This window comes from Ranitomeya imitator, chromosome 8 (assembly GCF_032444005.1).
Source record: "Ranitomeya imitator isolate aRanImi1 chromosome 8, aRanImi1.pri, whole genome shotgun sequence".
Taxonomy (NCBI): Eukaryota; Metazoa; Chordata; class Amphibia; order Anura; family Dendrobatidae; genus Ranitomeya; species Ranitomeya imitator.
In genome coordinates this window covers 183,206,315-183,226,796 of record NC_091289.1, presented here as the reverse complement: position 1 = coordinate 183,226,796, position 20,482 = coordinate 183,206,315, and the positions used below count along the sequence as shown (strand labels likewise).

The 20,482-nt window shown below is 47.9% G+C and overlaps 1 protein-coding gene across 1 annotated transcript in view; it reads left to right on the top strand.

Moving 5' to 3' along the window:
* CFAP57 (cilia and flagella associated protein 57) overlaps positions 1-19,307 on the top strand; it is a 34,246-nt gene extending 14,939 nt beyond the window's left edge. Inside the window, exons 16-23 of the mRNA XM_069738085.1 lie at positions 1,171-1,344; positions 1,589-1,747; positions 1,925-2,068; positions 2,995-3,111; positions 3,340-3,474; positions 15,302-15,445; positions 15,702-15,837; positions 19,074-19,307. Of these exons, the coding sequence (XP_069594186.1) occupies positions 1,171-1,344; positions 1,589-1,747; positions 1,925-2,068; positions 2,995-3,111; positions 3,340-3,474; positions 15,302-15,445; positions 15,702-15,837; positions 19,074-19,258 (1,194 nt within the window). The 3' untranslated portion in view covers positions 19,259-19,307. The remainder of the gene's footprint in view (positions 1-1,170; positions 1,345-1,588; positions 1,748-1,924; positions 2,069-2,994; positions 3,112-3,339; positions 3,475-15,301; positions 15,446-15,701; positions 15,838-19,073) is intronic.
* The last annotated feature ends 1,175 nt before the right edge of the window (positions 19,308-20,482 follow it).

Below are 20,482 nucleotides of genomic sequence, written 5' to 3'. Positions count from 1 at the left end.
ACCAGGGTAAACATCGGGTTACTAAGCGCGGCCCTGCGCTTAGTTACCCGATGTTTACCCTGGTTACCGGGGACCTCGGGATCGTTGGTCGCTGGAGAGCTGTCTGTGTGACAGCTCTCCAGCGACCAAACAGCGACGCTGCAGCGATCCGGATCGTTGTCGGTATCGCTGCAGCGTCGCTATGTGTGACGGTACCTTTAGTCTTATGACCGATAGACCCGTTGATACCAGTGTGGAGGATAAGAATTTCTGACCGACCGTCTTTGTGCTCTCTGGAGATAAGCTACCTTCAGAGATGTTCGACAGTGGCCCTATCATAGGGAACACAGGAGCGCTCAGCAGAGCAGGCGGAGAGTTGGGCGAGATAGTGACCCTCAGTTATCTAAAGTGTATGGGGGCTTAAGGGTTTTCTTATGATAACTATATGTCTAATCATGGGGTCTGGCATCTGGAACCATCTCCAGTATCTAAAACAAAGGACCTACAGTACATCTTGCACCACTCATTATCAGGCGCTGTGTTTGGATTTGCACCAAGTTTAAAGGGGTTGTATCATAAGTTCAAGATATCATGTGAATGGAGCAATGCTCCCATCCGCAGACCACCGCTCCATTCATTGTCTATGTGACTGGCAGCCGCAGCTGAACACAATCGCTATCTGAGGAAATGAAGGGAGCGCTGGTGTGTGTACAGAACTATTGACCCATTAAAATGGAGCTCTCCACAGTTTGTTTTCAGGATCGCTGGGGGTCCTAGTAGCAAAAATCAAGTTAATACCTACCCTGTGGATAGGTAATAATTTGCATATTTTTTTTACTGGAGGGTCGCAGTGCCAGGACGAAATTTGTGCTGTTTCATAAAAGAGTTGGGTTGCATGAAACAGCCAGGTAGATGGCACCTGTCATATAAGAGATGAATGCAGTGACAGAAGACAATTCATGGTAGAAACATTCAGTGACAGCAAACAGAAATGTTGAAAATATGAAAGCAGAAGTTGCTTTAGATCCCCAGCGATCAGGGAGTTAGTGATGGGACTGGACATATCCTATAAGTCAGGACCGACATTTGCAGACGGGGTTGGTGAGAATGCCATCCATGTCTGGTACTGAGGACGATGACGGCCAACGCCACCCGGCCGGAGAATTACAAAACATTTCCCACTTTTCTCAGACTCAGGATGAAGCTCGTCAGCAGCTGAGAGAATTTGAAGAAACAAAGAAGCAGATAGAAGAGGATGGAGACAGAGAGATCCAGGACATCAAGATAAAATATGAGCGGCGACTGCGGGAGGAGAGGGAGAATTCCCTGCGACTGAAGGGGGAGAGTGGAATTATGAGAAAAAAGGTGAAACATTGACATATTATACTGTGCATAAAGTCCGGAGCCAGCAGCAGCTGCCAGGACGATCGTTTGTGTGGATGCAATGCAGAGAGTGAAACCTGCAGAATGTCCACAGTTAAATCCACAGAAAGAAATGAACAATTTTGTGCAGATTTTTCCGCTGCAGATTTGAATTTGTTGAAATATCTGAAATCTAACCGTGCAAGGAAATGACAGGTGTAATCCTCTTCCATGTCTCCCGCTGTAGTTCAGCAGTCTACAGAAAGACATTGAGGAGCGGGCGGCAGACATTGAGAAACTGAAGACGGAGGAGCAGAAGCTGCAGGGAGTGATCAAGTCTCTGGATAAGGACATTCAGGGGCTGAAGAGAGAGATTCAGGAGAGGGATGAGACCATACAGGACAAGGTGAGGCCTGGACAGCAGATGATGAGCAGATTTCCCCAGCGCGGTACAGGTAAGAACTCTGCGCACTGCCAATGAATGGAAACTGCTCACACAGGTTGTCATAATGAGTCGCCGGTGTATTGAGGTCGTTTTAGGAACATTTTGGAGCTCACATCTCGATATCTCTGGGATTTCCAGGAGAAGAGAATCTACGATCTGAAAAAGAAGAATCAGGAGCTGGAGAAATTCAAGTTCGTTCTGGATTATAAAATCAAGGAACTGAAGAAGCAGATCGAGCCGCGAGAAAACGACATCAAGGAGATGAAGGAGCAGATCCAGGAGGTGACACAGCACCGACCATCTCCCTTCAGATGATCAGGAAGCAATTATTTCCACTCCTCTGTTTGGCTAAAACCAGCATTTTTTTTATCTTAAATACATGTATTTTAGAATAAGCACATTTTTTTGCTTTTGCAGTTCGGTTTCATTAAAAAATGTTCCATCGCTTGGCTTTTACAGGCTCTTTGTTTCCCTGCACATTGCTGGTTGCAGAATGAGTTAACTGAAAATCCATCAGTGAGCTCGTTCTCACGGGGAGTTTCTAATTCATTTATCTTTTTTTTCTAAGCTCCTCTCAGCTTAATATATCACAACATCAAAGATCAGCTCAATTGTCATGTGACCATGAATCAGCACAGAGTTCATAAAAAGACAGAGTTCCAGACTCCCCATTAGGACAAGCTCACTGATGGATTCTCGGTTAGCTCATTACGCAGCCATGAATGTGCAGAGATGCAAAAAAAAGCACGTAAAACCCAAACTGTGCTACATTTTTGCATGAAACCTATTTGCACAAATTACTTTTAGCCAAAAATTCATCCGTTTAAGTACAATATGAAAATGTTCCCGAAGGTATCCATGTCCTTTAAAGGGATCCCCCACTTTTTATACAATTTTGTTTTATTGGAAAGGTCCGATAAAGATAAGTTAATCAAACTTCTGGCACCCCTTCGTGATTATCTATAATTTGGGGGGAAACATGACTAGTGTTTAATTTCTTGCAGCGCCTCTATTGGGGAAATGAAGCATTGCATTCTCAATTATCCATTCGGTTTAACCCTTTAGATACCATGGTCTATATTGACATCTAAGCATATAAGGGGCTCCTTCTGTCACCCCCTTCAGTTGTGAGATGTCATGTTTTTTTATTCCTCCCCATAATATTTGATATCAGAATAATTGTCTATTTCTGATGGTCTCTGCATCAGATGGAGGCAGAACTGGAGCGTTTCCATAAGCAGAACACACAGCTGGATCTGAACATCACAGAACTGAAGCAGAAGCTGAAAGCCACCGAGCGGGAGATGCAGAAGGAGAGGCAGAAGGTGAGGATTACATCTAGACCCCGTACTCACATCATGTGCTCTACTCCATTCACATCCAAAGCTGCGTACAGAATATCTGTTAACTCTCAGGCTCCAGATTGTCACATTGCAGCACTAGCAGTAACCAGTGGTGTTTACAATGATGGCGGGTTTTCTTCTCTAAAGATTTGGATATAAGATCCCTGGATCCCTCATTATCATGTGACGTGGATTCTGCCCTGTCCGCAGGTCCGTGACGTGGAAGCCTTGGTTAAACGCTTCAAGACCGATCTGCACAATTGTGTCGGATTCATCCAGGAGCCTAAAAAGCTGAAGGACAATATCCGGGAGCTGTATACAAAATACGTGCAAGAGAGTGACGCAGTGAGTCCACATAGACATATCTCCTATATAGGGGTCTGTATACTGCATATATATCTCCTGGACTGGGGTCTGTATACTGTATGTATCTCCTGTACAGGGGTCTGTATACTGTATATATCTCCTGTACAGGGGTCTGTATACTGTATGTATCTCCTATATAGGGGTCTGTATACTGTGTATATCTCGTGTACTGGGGTCTGTATACTGTATATATCTCCTGTACAGGGGTCTGTGTACTGTGTATATCTCCTGTACAGGGGTCTGTATACTGTGTATATCTCCTGTACTGGGGTCTGTATACTGTATATACTGTATCTCCTGGACAGGGGTGTCACGATATGGTATGAAATATCATATAAGTTTAGTTGCTCTTCAGCTCATGAGGTGGGCTAAACCCCCCCTTCACTAGCTGACTCTCCTTGTTTCTCTCTGGGCTACAGACTGTATGCTAGAAGGGGGTTTTATTGCCCTGGGGTCGTAAATTCCAGGCTCAGAGGAAAGTCCCTCACCCCTCCCACCTTCACCAGTTAGAACTGGAAAAGTGGCTCCAAAAATTCATGAAAGATTCTTTGTTTAGTTTTTGTTAGATATTAGGCAAACGATTTAAGCTAGAAATACGAAAATATATATTCGTATCCTCACTCGGTGTATCTACCCATCCCTTGAAACTTGGGCTTCTAACTCCGTCTGGTAAAGAAGTAGTGTTTTCTCTGTAAATATGTATCCCAGATAGGACATATTTGATCTCATTAGAATGCTCACGTTAATCCGAGATGAATGATAGGTTGAGTCTGACTCTGTCATGTTTTGTAGCGAAGTTATAGCAAGTAGATAAATTTAAGATTGAAGTACTCAGAATGTAGAGAGAGGAGGGTCTGGATAAGCCAGCCCTTCTGTGATGTCAAAGCCTTAAGGTATTAAGTTGTGGCAGGCTCCCCAGCTCAGTCTCTCTGCTTGATTTCTTCTTCTGGACTTCTTGTTCTATTGTCCTGGAAGAGCTGAGTACATCCCATGGACTGGGATGTATGGAAACTGCACTAGCCTGGGGTGTCCGCCATGCTTTTAACATGTGAGTGTTATCTTTTCTCATTTATTCCCTTTATGTTATAATTACCCATGTACATATTTGCAATTGTCTCATTTATAACATCTTTATAAAATATTTTTGATAAAGCACTGCCTAATTTTTTATGGGATATAATATTATATATTAGTCCGTTCTCCTGTTCTAAACCGTACCCTAAGTCTCTTGAAGGGAAAATACGCTACTGTTACTGTTGTGTTGGGTTAGCTTCGGACCCGTTTAATCGAAGCTGGTACCGATACCGATAGTGTGCAGACTTTTGGGTGATGCTGAAGCGGCTGCGGGGTTAATAATTATTGTTCCTGCCTGAGTGGGAGTAGTTATCGCGTCGCTGCAGCGTGCCCAATAGCCAGTACATAGCAGGCAGCCTTTCTGGCGACTAATTACCCAGGGTGCAGTACCTAATCTGACCTGAGAGTAAGGGGGGCGCCAGAGAACTGCAAGTGTTAAGTGGAACTGTAAGCGGGATATACATAAATCCCTGCAGTTTGTGGTATATTGAAAGCAGTGGGATACCTAGAATAAGCCCCTGCTGTAAACTAAGAGGTCAATAGCCTTGTGTGTGGTTTTTCATCACATCGTGGAGTGGAGGGATAACTAAGATAAGCCCCCCTGCACATGTGATAGCCGTCTGTTGGCCTAAAGTCACCTCAATCCGTGACGTAGGGGTGACGGTCACGGTGTGAATCCTGACCCATTGGTGACAGCGGTCAGGGGAATCGTGACAATTGGTGGCAAGGCGGTGGGATATCTTAGAGCATTAGTGATTTGGTTTGAGTAATCATTCCTCTCACTAAAAACTTGCAGAAAGTTCTTGCGAGGACTCTTCGCAAATAAGTTTGGAGAACGAACTCAGTGTTTTATTAGTCTTGAGACAATTGCGTACTGGTAATTATCCCCTCCCTTTCTCTTCGTTTTTCTATCCTATCTTTTATTTGGCAACCATGGTTGTGCTGGGAGAAACCTTTTATGAGCAGCAGATCAGAGACACCCTTGTTGCCTTATGCAAGACACAGCACATTGACTTTGCAAGCAAAAACAAAGCCCAACTGGTCGCAGATCTGGTGCAATGGGAAGCCGCTCGAGACCGCTCTCAGAGCGCAGAGGCCGCAGAAGCCAGCACCAGCGAACATGGTGCTGCAGCAGAGGTCCAACCACTGAATGCTGGCCCTGTTAGCAATCCGGGCGAATTGGACCCCCACCTGCAGGCGGCCTTGGAAGAACTCCCCACTGATGACCATGAGGGACGCCTACGGCTGATTCAGCAGTATCGGCAGGAGGCCCGAGCCGAACGAGAGGCCCAGCGAGAGGCTGAGAGAGCCGAGCGGGAGGCTGAGAGAGCCGAGCGGGAGGCTGAGAGAGCCGAGCGCCAAGCCCAGCGAGAACATGAACTGGAGATGCTCCGGCAAGGGGGGATGCCCTCCACCGCCCAGAGACGTGAGCCCAGCAGCGCTCAGATACCTAAGCCCCGGCCAGATCACTTCCCTGTTATGGAGAAGGACGGGGACTTGGACACTTTTCTGCGGGCCGTTGAGAAAGCCTGCAGACAGTACCGGATGCCTACAGATGAATGGGCACGATACCTGACACCAGGGCTGAGAGGTAAAGCTCTGGAGGCGTTTGCTGCCCTCCCTCAAGAACAAGATGGTGACTATGAGGCCATCAAAAAGGCTCTGATAGCCAAGTACCAGCTTACACCCGAGGTGTACCGTAGAAAGTTCCGGACCCTCCAACGTGGCCCACACGACAGTTACAGTGATGTGGTGCATGGACTGGGGACCCACTTTGACCAGTGGACCCAAGGACTGTCAGTGACCACCTTTGTACAGCTGCGAGACCTGATGATCAAAGACCAGTTCTTTCATCTTTGCCCAGCTGAGGTGCGACAGTTCGTGATGGACAGAAAACCCAAAGACGTGACGAAAGCAGCGCAGATTGCCGATGCCTATGAGGCCAACCGTAGATCGGAAGTGCGGAAGCCAGTCACCACCAGCTGGAGAGGGGGTAAGCCTGCAACCAACGCCAGTACCCCTGCCAGCCAGCACACCAGAGGTCCTGGCCCTGTGGCCAACAACACCAGACCTACCACCGAACCTCGCCAGTGTTACTACTGCAAGCGGCCTGGGCATATCAGTACCTTCTGTCCAGACAGGCCGAAGAACCCCCCAGCCAAGGCCCCAGGGCCTAATGCAGCAGTTCTTTTGGTGGGTGGTGTGGTTGGGAGGGTGTGTGACAACGTACAGCCCGTCACTGTGGGAGGCCATGTTGCTACAGGCCTCAAGGACACCGGGGCTGAACGAACCCTCATCCGACCCGAACAGGCGGCCCCTGAAGAAATCATTCCGGGGAAAACCCTAACTGTCACTGGGATTGGGGGCATCAGCTGTCCCTTACCGATGGCCCGGGTTTATATTGGGGTGCTGGGAGCGGGGTGAAGGAAGTGGGGCTGTCGGATAATTTGCCCACTGATGTTTTGTTGGGGACTGATTTGGGGAGGATGTTTGCATACTACGTCACTGATACCCCTCCCCAATCTACTAATAAGGGTAACGTTAACCCTGATGATGATGATGGGAGATCGCATGTGTTACCTGACCATGCTTTATCTTGTAATGATGCATCTAATAACCATTTTTTCCCTAGGATTGATGGTGAAAATGTTGTACCTGTGCCAGCTGAACCTGATAATGATTTTTCTGTGAAGGTTAATGTGTCCATAGGTACAGGCGTGCCCAGCCACGTCGCTCTGCGGAGTGAGACGGCTGAGGAACCCCTAACAGGGGCAAGTGTCGGTGCTACAGGAAATGGGGAGATGCATGGGAACCGTGAGGAAGGTGATGCCATGAAAGTGACCAGTGCCACCGAGGAAGGTAACTGGCCCATAAGTAGCACTGCCCCTGAAGTGTTGGGGGTGGATGGGGAGGTAGAGCCCATAGCAGCGCCGGCTGATGGGACTGTAGAAACCCCCAGGGAGACAGCCTACGTAGCTGCTGTCACCCGCAGTCAGAGTGCCCGGAACGCAGATAACTGTCTGCCTTCCGGACCCTCCTCAGTCATTACTGTGACTGAACCAGAGGTGGACCCAGAGCAGGTCCAAGAGGGTTCCCGTGGGAAAGGGACCCTGACATCGCTTCTGGCTTCCCCTAGCCAGGAGTTTCAGGCCGCTCTGCACACAGATGCGAGCCTAGAGAGTTTGAGACAACTCGCCGGGACGCGCTTCTCCGAGACTGATAAGGAGAAGGTGTTCTGGGAACAAGGAAGGTTGTACCGGGAGACAGTACCCGGAGAATCACAAAAGGAGTGGTTGAGGGAAAGACAGCTGGTCGTCCCGCAGCAATTCCGTGGTGAGTTGTTGCGGATTGCCCATGAGATCCCGCTAGCTGGACACTTGGGGATCAGCAAAACTAAGGCCCGGCTGTCTCAACACTTCTATTGGCCTAAGATGGGGACAGATGTGTCAAACTACTGCCGCTCCTGTATAACTTGTCAAAGAGTGGGGAAGGCGGGGCCTGCTCTTAAGGCTCCCCTGATCCCTTTGCCAGTGATAGAGGAGCCTTTCCAGAGGATCGCGGTGGACATTGTGGGCCCGCTGGCCGTCCCCAGCAGCTCTGGAAAGCAATACATCCTTACTGTGGTAGACTACGCTACCCGGTACCCAGAGGCAGTAGCTCTGTCCTCAACTAGGGCAGATAAGGTGGCAGATGCCCTGTTGGCCATCTTTTCACGTGTAGGGTTTCCCAGGGAAATGCTTACTGATCAAGGGACCCAATTTATGTCTCGCCTAATGGAGGCTCTCTGTAAGAGAATGCAGGTGAAGCACCTGGTATCGAGTGCGTATCACCCACAGACCAATGGCCTGTGTGAACGCTTCAATGGTACCCTCAAACAGATGCTACGCATGCTGGTTGAGACTCAAGGGCGCGACTGGGAGCGTTACCTCCCACACCTGCTGTTCGCTTACCGAGAGGTTCCGCAGGCCTCGACGGGGTTCTCCCCCTTCGAGCTCCTGTACGGCAGGCGAGTTCGGGGACCCCTTGGGTTGGTAAGAGAATCCTGGGAAGAGGAGCCGAACCCTTCTGAAGTGTCCATAGTGGAGTATGTCATGCGCTTCCGTGACAAGATGCAGACCTTGACGCAGTTGGTGCATGACAACATGACGCAGGCTCAGGCTGATCAGAAGCACTGGTACGACCAGAACGCCCGGGAGCGGACCTACCACGTGGGTCAAAAGGTGTGGGTGCTGGTCCCCGTACCAACGGATAAGCTTCAGGCCCCCTGGGAGGGCCCGTACGTCATCCATCAACAGCTCAACCCGGTCAGTTATATGGTCACGCTTGACCACGCTCGGGGTAGGCGAAAGGCCTTTCACGTCAACATGATGAAGGCTCATCACGAACGTGAACCTTTCGTCCTACCGGTCTGCAGCTTGCCCGAAGACGGTGAGGAAGACACCCTCCTGGACTTGCTGGCCCAAGCCAAGGCCAATGGGTCCATCGAGGATGTGGAGGTAAGCGCCTCGTTAACTGAACCCCAGCGGGTGCAGTTGCAAACCACCCTGGAACCCTTCCGGGTTGTGTTCTCCAACCGACCTGGGAGGACTCAGTTAGCAGTCCACGAGGTGGACACCGGGAATCACGCCCCACTACGGCGAACACCCTATCGAATCTCTGACCAGGTGCAGCAGATTATGCGCCAAGAGATCGATGAGATGTTACACCTGGGGGTGATTCGACGGTCAAAGAGTGCGTGGGCCTCACCTGTAGTTCTCGTGCCAAAGAAGGACCGGACCACCCGGTTCTGCGTGGACTACAGGGGGCTCAACGCCATTACAGCCTCTGACGCGCACCCCATGCCGCGCATCGAGGAGCTGCTTGAGAAGTTAGCTGGCGCAAAATATCTGACAATAATGGATTTGAGTAGAGGATACTGGCAGATTCCCCTGAGCCCCGAGGCGCAGGAGAAGTCCGCCTTTATCACACCCTTTGGACTGTACGAGTCCACGGTCATGCCCTTCGGCATGAAGAATGCCCCTGCCACTTTCCAGCGGATGGTCAACCTCCTGCTTCAGGGACTGGAGACGTACGCCGTGGCGTACTTGGATGACATTGCCATCTTCAGTCCCTCCTGGAAGGAACACCTGCAGCATCTCGAGGAGGTGCTCAGGCGAATTGACCAAGCAGGACTGACTATCAAGCCGGGAAAGTGCCAGATGGGCATGAGGGAGGTTCACTACCTGGGGCACCGGGTAGGCGGGAACACCCTGAAGCCAGAGCCTGACAAAGTGGGAGTGATCGTGAACTGGCCCACTCCCGTGACCAAGAAACAGGTGATGTCCTTCTTGGGCACTGCAGGGTACTATAGGTGCTTCGTACAGCACTATAGTAGCCTGGCAAAACCTTTGACGGACCTCACCAGGAAGAAGCTACCCCACATCGTCATCTGGACAGATGGCTGTGAGGGGGCCTTCCAGGCGTTGAAAACCGCACTGTGCAACGCCCCTGTGTTGAAAGCAGTCGACAGCAGTCGACCGTTCTTGGTGCAGACCGACGCCAGCGAGTTTGGCCTTGGTGCTGTGCTCAGCCAGGTTGACTCGGAGGACCAAGAGCACCCCGTGTTATACCTGAGCCGGAAACTTTTGCCGAGGGAAGTGGCCTACTCCACCATCGAGAAGGAGTGCCTGGCCATAGTCTGGGCCCTGCAGCGCTTGCAGCCCTACTTGTACGGTCACCCCTTCACTGTGGTGACCGACCACAACCCTCTGCGCTGGCTAAATGCCATGTGTGGAACCAACGGCAGGTTGCTACGCTGGAGCCTTGCCCTTCAGCAGTTTGACTTCACCATTGAACACAAAACGGGCAGGGAGCATGGGAATGCAGATGGACTCTCCCGCCAGGGTGAACCTACTGAGGTGCCCATGGAGGCATACCGTGGGGTACTGCCTCCCTAGCGCACACCAAAAGGGTGAGGTGTCACGATATGGTATGAAATATCATATAAGTTTAGTTGCTCTTCAGCTCATGAGGTGGGCTAAACCCCCCCTTCACTAGCTGACTCTACTTGTTTCTCTCTGGGCTACAGACTGTATGCTAGAAGGGGTTTTTATTGCCCTGGGGTCGTAAATTCCAGGCTCAGAGGAAAGTCCCTCACCCCTCCCACTTTCACCAGTTAGAACTGGAAAAGTGGCTCCAAAAATTCATGAAAGATTCTTTGTTTAGTTTTTGTTAGATATTAGGCAAACGATTTAAGCTAGAAATACGAAAATATATATTCGTATCCTCACTCGGTGTATCTACCCATCCCTTGAAACTCGGGCTTCTAACTCCGTCTGGTAAAGAAGTAGGGTTTTCTCTGTAAATATGTATCCCAGATAGGACATATTTGATCTCATTAGAATGCTCACGTTAATCCGAGATGAATGATAGGTTGAGTCTGACTCTGTCATGTTTTGTAGCGAAGTTATAGCAAGTAGATAAATTTAAGATTGAAGTACTCAGAATGTAGAGAGAGGAGGGTCTGGATAAGCCAGCCCTTCTGTGATGTCAAAGCCTTAAGGTATTAAATTGTGGCAGGCTCCCTAGCTCAGTCTCTCTGCTTGATTTCTTCTTCTGGACTTCTTGTCCTATGGTCCTGGAAGAGCTGAGTACATCCCATGGACTGGGATGTATGGAAACTGCACTAGCCTGGGGTGTCCGCCATGCTTTTAACATGTGAGTGTTATCTTTTCTCATTTATTCCCTTTATGTTATAATTACCCATGTACATATTTGCAATTGTCTCATTTATAACATCTTTATAAAATATTTTTGATAAAGCACTGCCTAATTTTTTATGGGATATAATATTATATATTAGTCCGTTCTCCTGTTCTAAACCGTACCCTAAGTCTCTTGAAGGGAAAATACACTACTGTTACTGTTGTGTTGGGTTAGCTTCGGACCCGTTTAATCGAAGCTGGTGGCAGTGATACCGATAGTGTGCAGACTTTTGGGTGATGCTGAAGCGGCTGCGGGGTTAATAATTATTGTTCCTGCCTGAGTGGGAGTAGTTATCGCGTCGCTGCAGCGTGCCCAATAGCCAGTACATAGCAGGCAGCCTTTCTGGCGACTAATTACCCAGGGTGCAGTACCTAATCTGACCTGAGAGTAAGGGGGCGCCAGAGAACTGCAAGTGTTAAGTGGAACTGTAAGCGGGATATACATAAATCCCTGAAGTTTGTGGTATATTGAAAGCAGTGGGATACCTAGAATAAGCCCCTGCTGTAAACTAAGAGGTCAATAGCCTTGTGTGTGGTTTTTCATCACATCGTGGAGTGGAGGGATAACCAAGATAAGCCCCCCTGCACATGTGATAGCCGTCTGTTGGCCTAAAGTCACCTCAATCCGTGACGTAGGGGTGACGGTCACGGTGTGAATCCTGACCCATTGGTGACAGCGGTCAGGGGAATCGTGACAAGGGGTCTGTATACTGTATGTATCTCCTATATAGGGGTCTGTATACTGTATATATCTCCTGTACAGGGGTCTGTATACTGTGTATATCTCGTGTACTGGGGTCTGTATACTGTATATATCTCCTGTACAGGGGTCTGTATACTGTGTATATCTCGTGTACTGGGGTCTGTATACTGTATATATCTCCTGTACAGGGGTCTGTATACTGTATATATCTCCTGTACCGGGGTCTGTGTACTGTGTATATCTCCTGTACAGGGGTCTGTGTACTGTGTATATCTCCTGTACAGGGGTCTGTATACTGTGTATTTCTCCTGTGCAGGGGTCTGTATACTGTGTATATCTCCTGTACAGGCGTCTGTATACTTATATATCACTTGTACAGGGGTCTGTATACTGTATGTATCTCCTGTACAGGGGTCTGTGTACTGTATATAGCTCCTGTACAGGGGTCTGTATACTGTGTATATCTCCTGTACAGGGGTCTGTATACTGTATGTATCTCCTGTGCAGGGGTCTGTATACTGTACAGTATATATATATATCTGTGCAGGGGTCTGTGTACTGTATGTATCTCCTGTACTGGGGTCTGTATACTGTATATATCTCCTGTGCAGGGGTCTGTATTTATTGCTTACATAGGTCTTTATATATCTGCTTTATAGGGGTCTGTATTTATCTCCTGTATAAAGGGCTGTATACTGTACAGGTCCTTCTCAAAAAATTAGCATATAGTGTTAAATTTCATTATTTACCATAATGTAATGATTACAATTAAACTTTCATATATTATAGATTCATTATCCACCAACTGAAATTTGTCAGGTCTTTTATTGTTTTAATACTGATGATTTTGGCATACAACTCCTGATAACCCAAAAAACCTGTCTCAATGAATTAGCATATCAAGAAAAGGTTCTCTAAACGACCTATTACCCTAATCTTCTGAATCAACTAATTAACTCTAAACACATGCAAAAGATACCTGAGGCTTTTATAAACTCCCTGCCTGGTTCATTACTCAAAACCCCCATCATGGGTAAGACTAGCGACCTGACAGATGTCAAGAAGGCCATCATTGACACCCTCAAGCAAGAGGGTAAGACCCAGAAAGAAATTTCTCAACAAATAGGCTGTTCCCAGAGTGCTGTATCAAGGCACCTCAATGGTAAGTCTGTTGGAAGGAAACAATGTGGCAGAAAATGCTGTACAACGAGAAGAGGAGACCGGACCCTGAGGAAGATTGTGGAGAAGGACCGATTCCAGACCTTGGGGAACCTGAGGAAGCAGTGGACTGAGTCTGGTGTGGAAACATCCAGAGCCACCGTGCACAGGCGTGTGCAGGAAATGGGCTACAGGTGCCGCATTCCCCAGGTAAAGCCACTTTTGAACCATAAACAGCGGCAGAGGCGCCTGACCTGGGCTACAGAGAAGCAGCACTGGACTGTTGCTAAGTGGTCCCAAGTACTTTTTTCTGATGAAAGCAAATTTTGCATGTCATTCGGAAATCAAGGTGCCAGAGTCTGGAGGAAGACTGGGGAGAAGGAAATGCCAAAATGCCTGAAGTCCAGTGTCAAGTACCCACAGTCAGTGATGGTGTGGGGTGCCATGTCAGCTGCTGGTGTTGGTCCACTGTGTTTCATCAAGGGCAGGGTCAATGCAGCTAGCTATCAGGAGATTTTGGAGCACTTCATGCTTCCATCGGCTGAAATGCTTTATGGAGATGAAGATTTCATTTTTCAGCACGACCTGGCACCTGCTCACAGTGCCAAAACCACTGGTAAATGGTTTACTGACCATGTTATTACTGTGCTCAATTGGCCTGCCAACTCTCCTGACCTGAACCCCATAGAGAATCTGTGGGATATTGTGAAGAGAAAGTTGAGAGACGCAAGACCCAACACTCTGGATGAGCTTAAGGCCGCTATTGAAGCATCCTGGGCCTCCATAACATCTCAGCAGTGTCACAGGCTGATTGCCTCCATGCCACGCCGCATTGAAGCAGTCATTTCTGCCAAAGGATTCCCGACCAAGTATTGAGTGCATAACTGAACATTATTATTTGATGGTTTTTTTGTTTGTTATTAAAAAACACTTTTATTTGATTGGATGGGTGAAATATGCTAATTTATTGAGACAGGTTTTTTGGGTTATCAGGAGTTGTATGCCAAAATCATCAGTATTAAAACAATAAAAGACCTGACACATTTCAGTTGGTGGATAATGAATCTATAATATATGAAAGTTTAATTGTAATCATTACATTATGGTAAATAATGAAATTTAACACTATATGCTAATTTTTTGAGAAGGACCTGTATATATCTCCTGTACAGGGGTCTGTATACTGTATATATCACCTGTATAAAGGGCTGTATACTGTATATATCTCTGTGTATAGGGTCTGTATATATCTCTTGTATACAGGGCTGTATACTGTATATTGTATATAGGGGTCTGTATATATCTCCTGTATAAAAGGCTGTATACTGTATATATCTATATATAGGGGTCTGTATATATCTCCTTTATAAAGGGCTGTATACTGTATATATATATGTATATTGGGGTCTGTATATATCTCCTGTGCAGGGGTCTGTATACTGTACAGTATATATATCTCCTGTACAGGGGTCTGTATACTGTATATATCACATGTATAAAGGGCTGTATACTGTATATATCTCTGTATATAGGGTCTGTATATATCTCCTGTATACAGGGCTGTATACTGTATATTGTATATAGGGGTCTGTATATATCTCCTGTATAAAGGGCTGTATACTGTATATATATCTGTATACAGGGGTCTGTATATATCTCCTGTATACAGGGCTGTATACTGTATATATCTGGATATAGGAGTCTGTGTATATCTCCTGTGCAGGGGTCTGCATACTGTACAGTATATATATATCTCCTGTACAGGGGTCTGTATACTTATATATCACTTGTACAGGGGTCTGTATACTGTATGTATCTCCTATATAGGGGTCTGTATACTGTATATATCTCTGTATATAGGGGTCTGTATATATCTCCTGTATACTGTATATATCTCCTGCATGGTGCTCAGTATCACATCCATTACATAAACAGCTATTCACTCCAGTTAATCATTACATTATACACAAGACTCCGGATTGCTCCCAGCACCGGCAGTAGCTGAGAACGTGATTTTCATCCTTTTTCCTGACTATCTCATCTTGGTGCCCATCAGACGTCTCAGTCCGCAGTGGAGCCATAGAGCAGGGCATCTTCTTGTAAGTTTCGTACTTCTCCTTCCTTCCAGGCAGAGATTGTGGGCATCGATGCGGACATCCAGCGGGAGTTTGCCCGGCAGCGGGAGCACTTGGAGCGCAGCCTTAGCACATTACAGAAGAAGCTGGTGAAGGACACAGAGATCCACCGTGCTGATAACGTCCGGGTGATGCAGGTAGAGGCACCACATGATGGAGATCCGTCAACAGTACATGCATTTCCCTGTCTGCCCTTGTCCCTGGGGCTGTGATCACATGATGCATTGCTTTGGCCTCAGGGACTTGTGATTTTCTGCAGCATTTTATGATCGCTCTTTTACTCCAATCCCATCCACTACAATGTGACATCTGGCTGCGGAGGTGAAATATTAGAACTGTCCATGTGACCGCAGCGTGCAGGTGAGCCCACCGTCTCTGCTTTGTCTTGTGCAGGAAAATGTAACACTGATTAAGGAAATTAATGAGTTACGTCGAGAGCTGAAGATCAGTCGTACAAAGGTCCATGACCTGGAGGTGGCGCTTGGGGTAGAAAGGAAGAACCGCAGGAGTAGCCTGGCAGACTCCAAAGGTGATCATTCCTCTGTAATACTGGGCCGGTGGACACGCTGCTCCATCATCACACAGCCACTCACAGGACAGGAGATCATTGCTGGAGGCACAATGGACTGGCAGAGACTTAGGCACAGAAAATGTGATCACAACCCCGTGCCGATCTGTAATACACCCCATAGTCTTCTGTAAGGGTTCACAGTGCAAAACTCCACACATTCCTGCCATCTCCCCAGTAACTCACAGAATGGTCAGCGATTGTGATACATTGTGGGAAATGTAAGACTTTAGGGAAAATATACAACCATGTAGTGTAGCAGAGTGCAGCATAGTACGCCAGAGTGCAGCATAGTACGGCAGAGTGCAGTATAGTACGGCAGAGTGCAGCATAGTACCGTAGAGTCCAGTATAGTACGGCAGAGTGCAGCATAGTACGGCAGAGTGCAGTATAGTACGGCAGAGTGCAGTATAGTACGGCAGAGTGCAGCATAGTACGGCAGAGTGCAGCATAGTACGGCAGAGTGCAGCATAGTACCGTAGAGTCCAGTATAGTACGGCAGAGTGCAGCATAGTACGGCAGAGTGCAGCATAGTACCGTAGAGTCCAGTATAGTACGGCAGAGTGCAGCATAGTACGGCAGAGTGCAGTATAATACGGCAGAGTGCAGTATAGTACGGCAGAGTGCAGTATAGTACGGCAGAGTGCAGTATAGTACGGCAGAGTCCAGTATAGTACGGCAGAGTGCAGTATATTACGGCAGAGTGCAGTATAGTACGGCAGAGTGCAGTATAGTACGGCAGAGTGCAGTATAGTACGGCAGAGTGCAGTATAGTACGGCAGAGTGCAGTATAGTACGGCAGAGTGCAGTATAGTACGGCAGAGTCCAGTATAGTACGGCAGAGTCCAGTATAGTACGGCAGAGTCCAGTATAGTACGGCAGAGTGCAGTATATTACGGCAGAGTGCAGTATAGTACGGCAGAGTGCAGTATAGTACGGCAGAGTCCAGTATAGTACGGCAGAGTGCAGTATAGTACGGCAGAGTGCAGTATAGTACGGCAGAGTGCAGTATAGTACGGCAGAGTGCAGTATAGTACGGCAAGAGTGCAGTATAGTACGGCAGAGTGCAGTATAATACGGCAGAGTCCAGTATAGTACGGCAGAGTCCAGTATAGTACGGCAGAGTGCAGTATAGTACGGCAGAGTCCAGTATAGTACGGCAGAGTGCAGTATAGTACGGCAGAGTCCAGTATAGTACGGCAGAGTCCAGTATAGTACGGCAGAGTGCAGTATAGTACGGCAGAGTCCAGTATAGTACGGCAGAGTCCAGTATAGTACGGCAGAGTCCAGTATAGTACGGCAGAGTGCAGTATATTATGGCAGAGTGCAGTATAGTACGGCAGAGTGCAGTATAGTACGGCAGAGTCCAGTATAGTATGGCAGAGTCCAGTATAGTACGGCAGAGTGCAGTATAGTACGGCAGAGTCCAGTATAGTACGGCAGAGTCCAGTATAGTACGGCAGAGTGCAGTATAGTACGGCAGAGTCCAGTATAGCACGGCAGAGTCCAGTATAGTACGGCAGAGTCCAGTATAGTACGGCAGAGTGCAGTATATTACGGCAGAGTGCAGTATAGTACGGCAGAGTGCAGTATAGTACGGCAGAGTCCAGTATAGTACGGCAGAGTCCAGTATAGTACGGCAGAGTGCAGTATATTACGGCAAGAGTGCAGTATAGTACGGCAGAGTGCAGTATAATACGGCAGAGTCCAGTATAATACGGCAGAGTGCAGTATAGTACGGCAGAGTGCAGTGTAGTACGGCAGAGTGCAGTGTAGTACGGCAGAGTGCAATGTAGTACGGCAGAGTGCAATGTAGTACGGCAGAGTGCAGTGTAGTACGGCAGAGTGCAGTATAGTACGACAGTGCAGTATAGTACGGCAGAGTGCAGTGTAGTACGGCAGAGTGCAATGTAACACAAAGGAGTGCAACAAAGTGCAGCAGAGTGCAGTATAGTACAGCAGAGTGCAACACAGTATAGCCTAGCAAAGTTCAGTTTGGTACTGCAAAGTTCAATGTAGTGCAGAAAAGGACAGTATAACACAAAGGAGTGCAACATAGTGCAGTGTAAAGTAGCAAAGCATAGTTTAGCAGAGTGTAAAGCAGTGCAGAGTGTAGGGGCATATTCAGACGTCCGTATGAATTGGTCCGAGATCAGACCGTAAGCACAGACTGGTCACGAGTCTTCTGACTCGAGCATGACCACGTCATATATTTCTATGAAGCTGTCTTGCTTGGGTTTGGAGATCCGCGGCCTGTCTGTGCACTGCAGTCGGATCTCGGACTAAATTATACAGACATCTGAATGCGCCCCTGTGCAAAGCAGTGCACTATAGTGCAACTGTGTGCAGAGTGCAGTGTATTGTGGCAGAGTGCAGTGTATTGTGGCAGAGTGCAGTGTACTATAGCAGAGTGCAGTGTATTGTAGCAGAGTACAGTGTACTGTGGCAGGGCGCAGTGAATGGTGGCAGGGCGCAGTGTATGGTGGCAGGGCGCAGTGTATGGAGGCAGGGCGCGGTGTATTGTAGCAGAGTGCAGTGTATGGTGGCAGGGCGCAGTGTATGGTGGCAGAGCGCAGTGAATGGTGGCAGGGCGCAGTGAATGGTGGCAGGGCGCAGTGTATGGTGGCAGGGCGCAGTGTATGGTGGCAGGGCGCAGTGTATTGTAGCAGAGTGCAGTGTATGGTGGCAGGGCGCAGTGTATGGTGGCAGGGTGCAGTGTACTATAGCAGAGTGCAGTGTATTGTGGCAGAGTGCAGTGTATTGTAGCAGAGTGCAGTGTATTGTAGCAGAGTGCAGTGTATTGTAGCAGAGTGCAGTGTATTGTAGCAGAGTGCAGTGTATGGTGGCAGGGCGCAGTGTATGGTGGCAGGGCGCAGTGTATGGTGGCAGGGCGCAGTGTATGGTGGCAGGGCGCAGTGTACTATAGCAGAGTGCAGTGCAGTAGGGTGTAGAGTGTTTTAGGGTCTCATACCCAATTGCTGTAACAATGTAGCAGCAGAACTGTAAATGCAGCTTTGAATGTGATGGCAGTGTTAGTCTTCAGGATGTGAATACAGTGCAGGACATGCTGTGGTAACAGAACTGTGATTGCAGCTCTGAATGTGACTGGAGTATGATAGCTTGCTTTACTTCATCCTATCTGCTGTGTTGTCTGATAAGATATGCGGACATTAGATTTGCTGTGTTCTCTATAACAGGGTCTTCTATCAGCGATCCGCATGCCTCAGGGGTGCTGCGGCTAAATATCGAGGAGGAAACAGCAAGGATCATTGAACTTCAGAAACTGGAGATTAAACGCTTACACGCCGTGCTTCAATCACAGGATGTGACGGCAGGGATCAGACCGTCCTCGGTGGGGAGGCTACCGTCACTCACCACCTGATCGCATGGCAGGTGTAATAATAACCCAATAAACAGTCATCCTCCCATCATTCATGTGTCTCATACAATCTTTCTTTCTCCACATGACGGATATGGAATTGGTTTCCTCACTGAGGTGTAGCTGGACATCCTAGACCCCGCCATCGTCATAACCGTCAGCACAGAGACGTTACACAGAGCTGATATACATCACACTATCTAATATATAAAGCTGAATGTGTGTATGTGTGTGTGTGTGTGTGTGTGTGTGTGTGTCCGGGATTGGCATCTGCACCGTCGCAGCTACAGCCACAAAATTTTGCACAGTCACACGTCTGGACCCCGAGAGCGTCATAGGCTATGTTGTGAGGCGCTTTCCAATTCACCAAACAATTTTGCCCCTATCTACATAATGGAGGAAAAAGTGAAAGGAAAAGTGTTGGAGGCAAATTGACAGCTGCCAGATGTGAACAAGGGGGACTAAAAGAATGAGAGCGATGGCGCCAAAGAGTATATACCGTACAGTTGCTAAGGTGGGGCCCCGACATGGGATACTCACCACACACGGGGATATGAACACACACACAAAATGCGCCACACACTACCACGTGCTTGAACACATATACCACCCTCAGCACACATTTCACCACACATACACCAACCTCGCCACATAAAAGTCAAAACACAAAAGTCGCCGCTCAAAACTTGCCACGTGCAAAATTCGCCACATGAAAAACTTGCCACATGGAAATCTCGCCACACGTGCAAAACTCACCTCATGGAAAACTCGCCACACGCAAAACTTGCACCCACGGAAAAATTGCCACATGCACAAAAGTTGCAACACATGCAAAAGTTGCCTCACACAAAACTTGCACATACTCAAAACGCACCACACATAAAACTTGCCACGAGCAAAACTCGCCATGCGCAAAACTTGCTGCACACAACTTGCTACACTAACCTGTCACATGCAACTCGACACACAAAAAGTTGCTACACGCATGTCGCCACACAAAACTCATCTCACAAAAGTCGCTACATGCATGTCGCCACACGCAACTCAACACACACAACTTGACACATTAAACTCGCCCTAAAACACACACAAGTCTGGTATTATCCTTCAAAAATAAAAACCTGATTAATAAGCAGACAAACTACAAGAGCAACAACTGTACCATATAGCAAATCCGGCAGCTGTCAGTCACATGACCTGTCTATTATGTGTATGTGTGAGCTAATA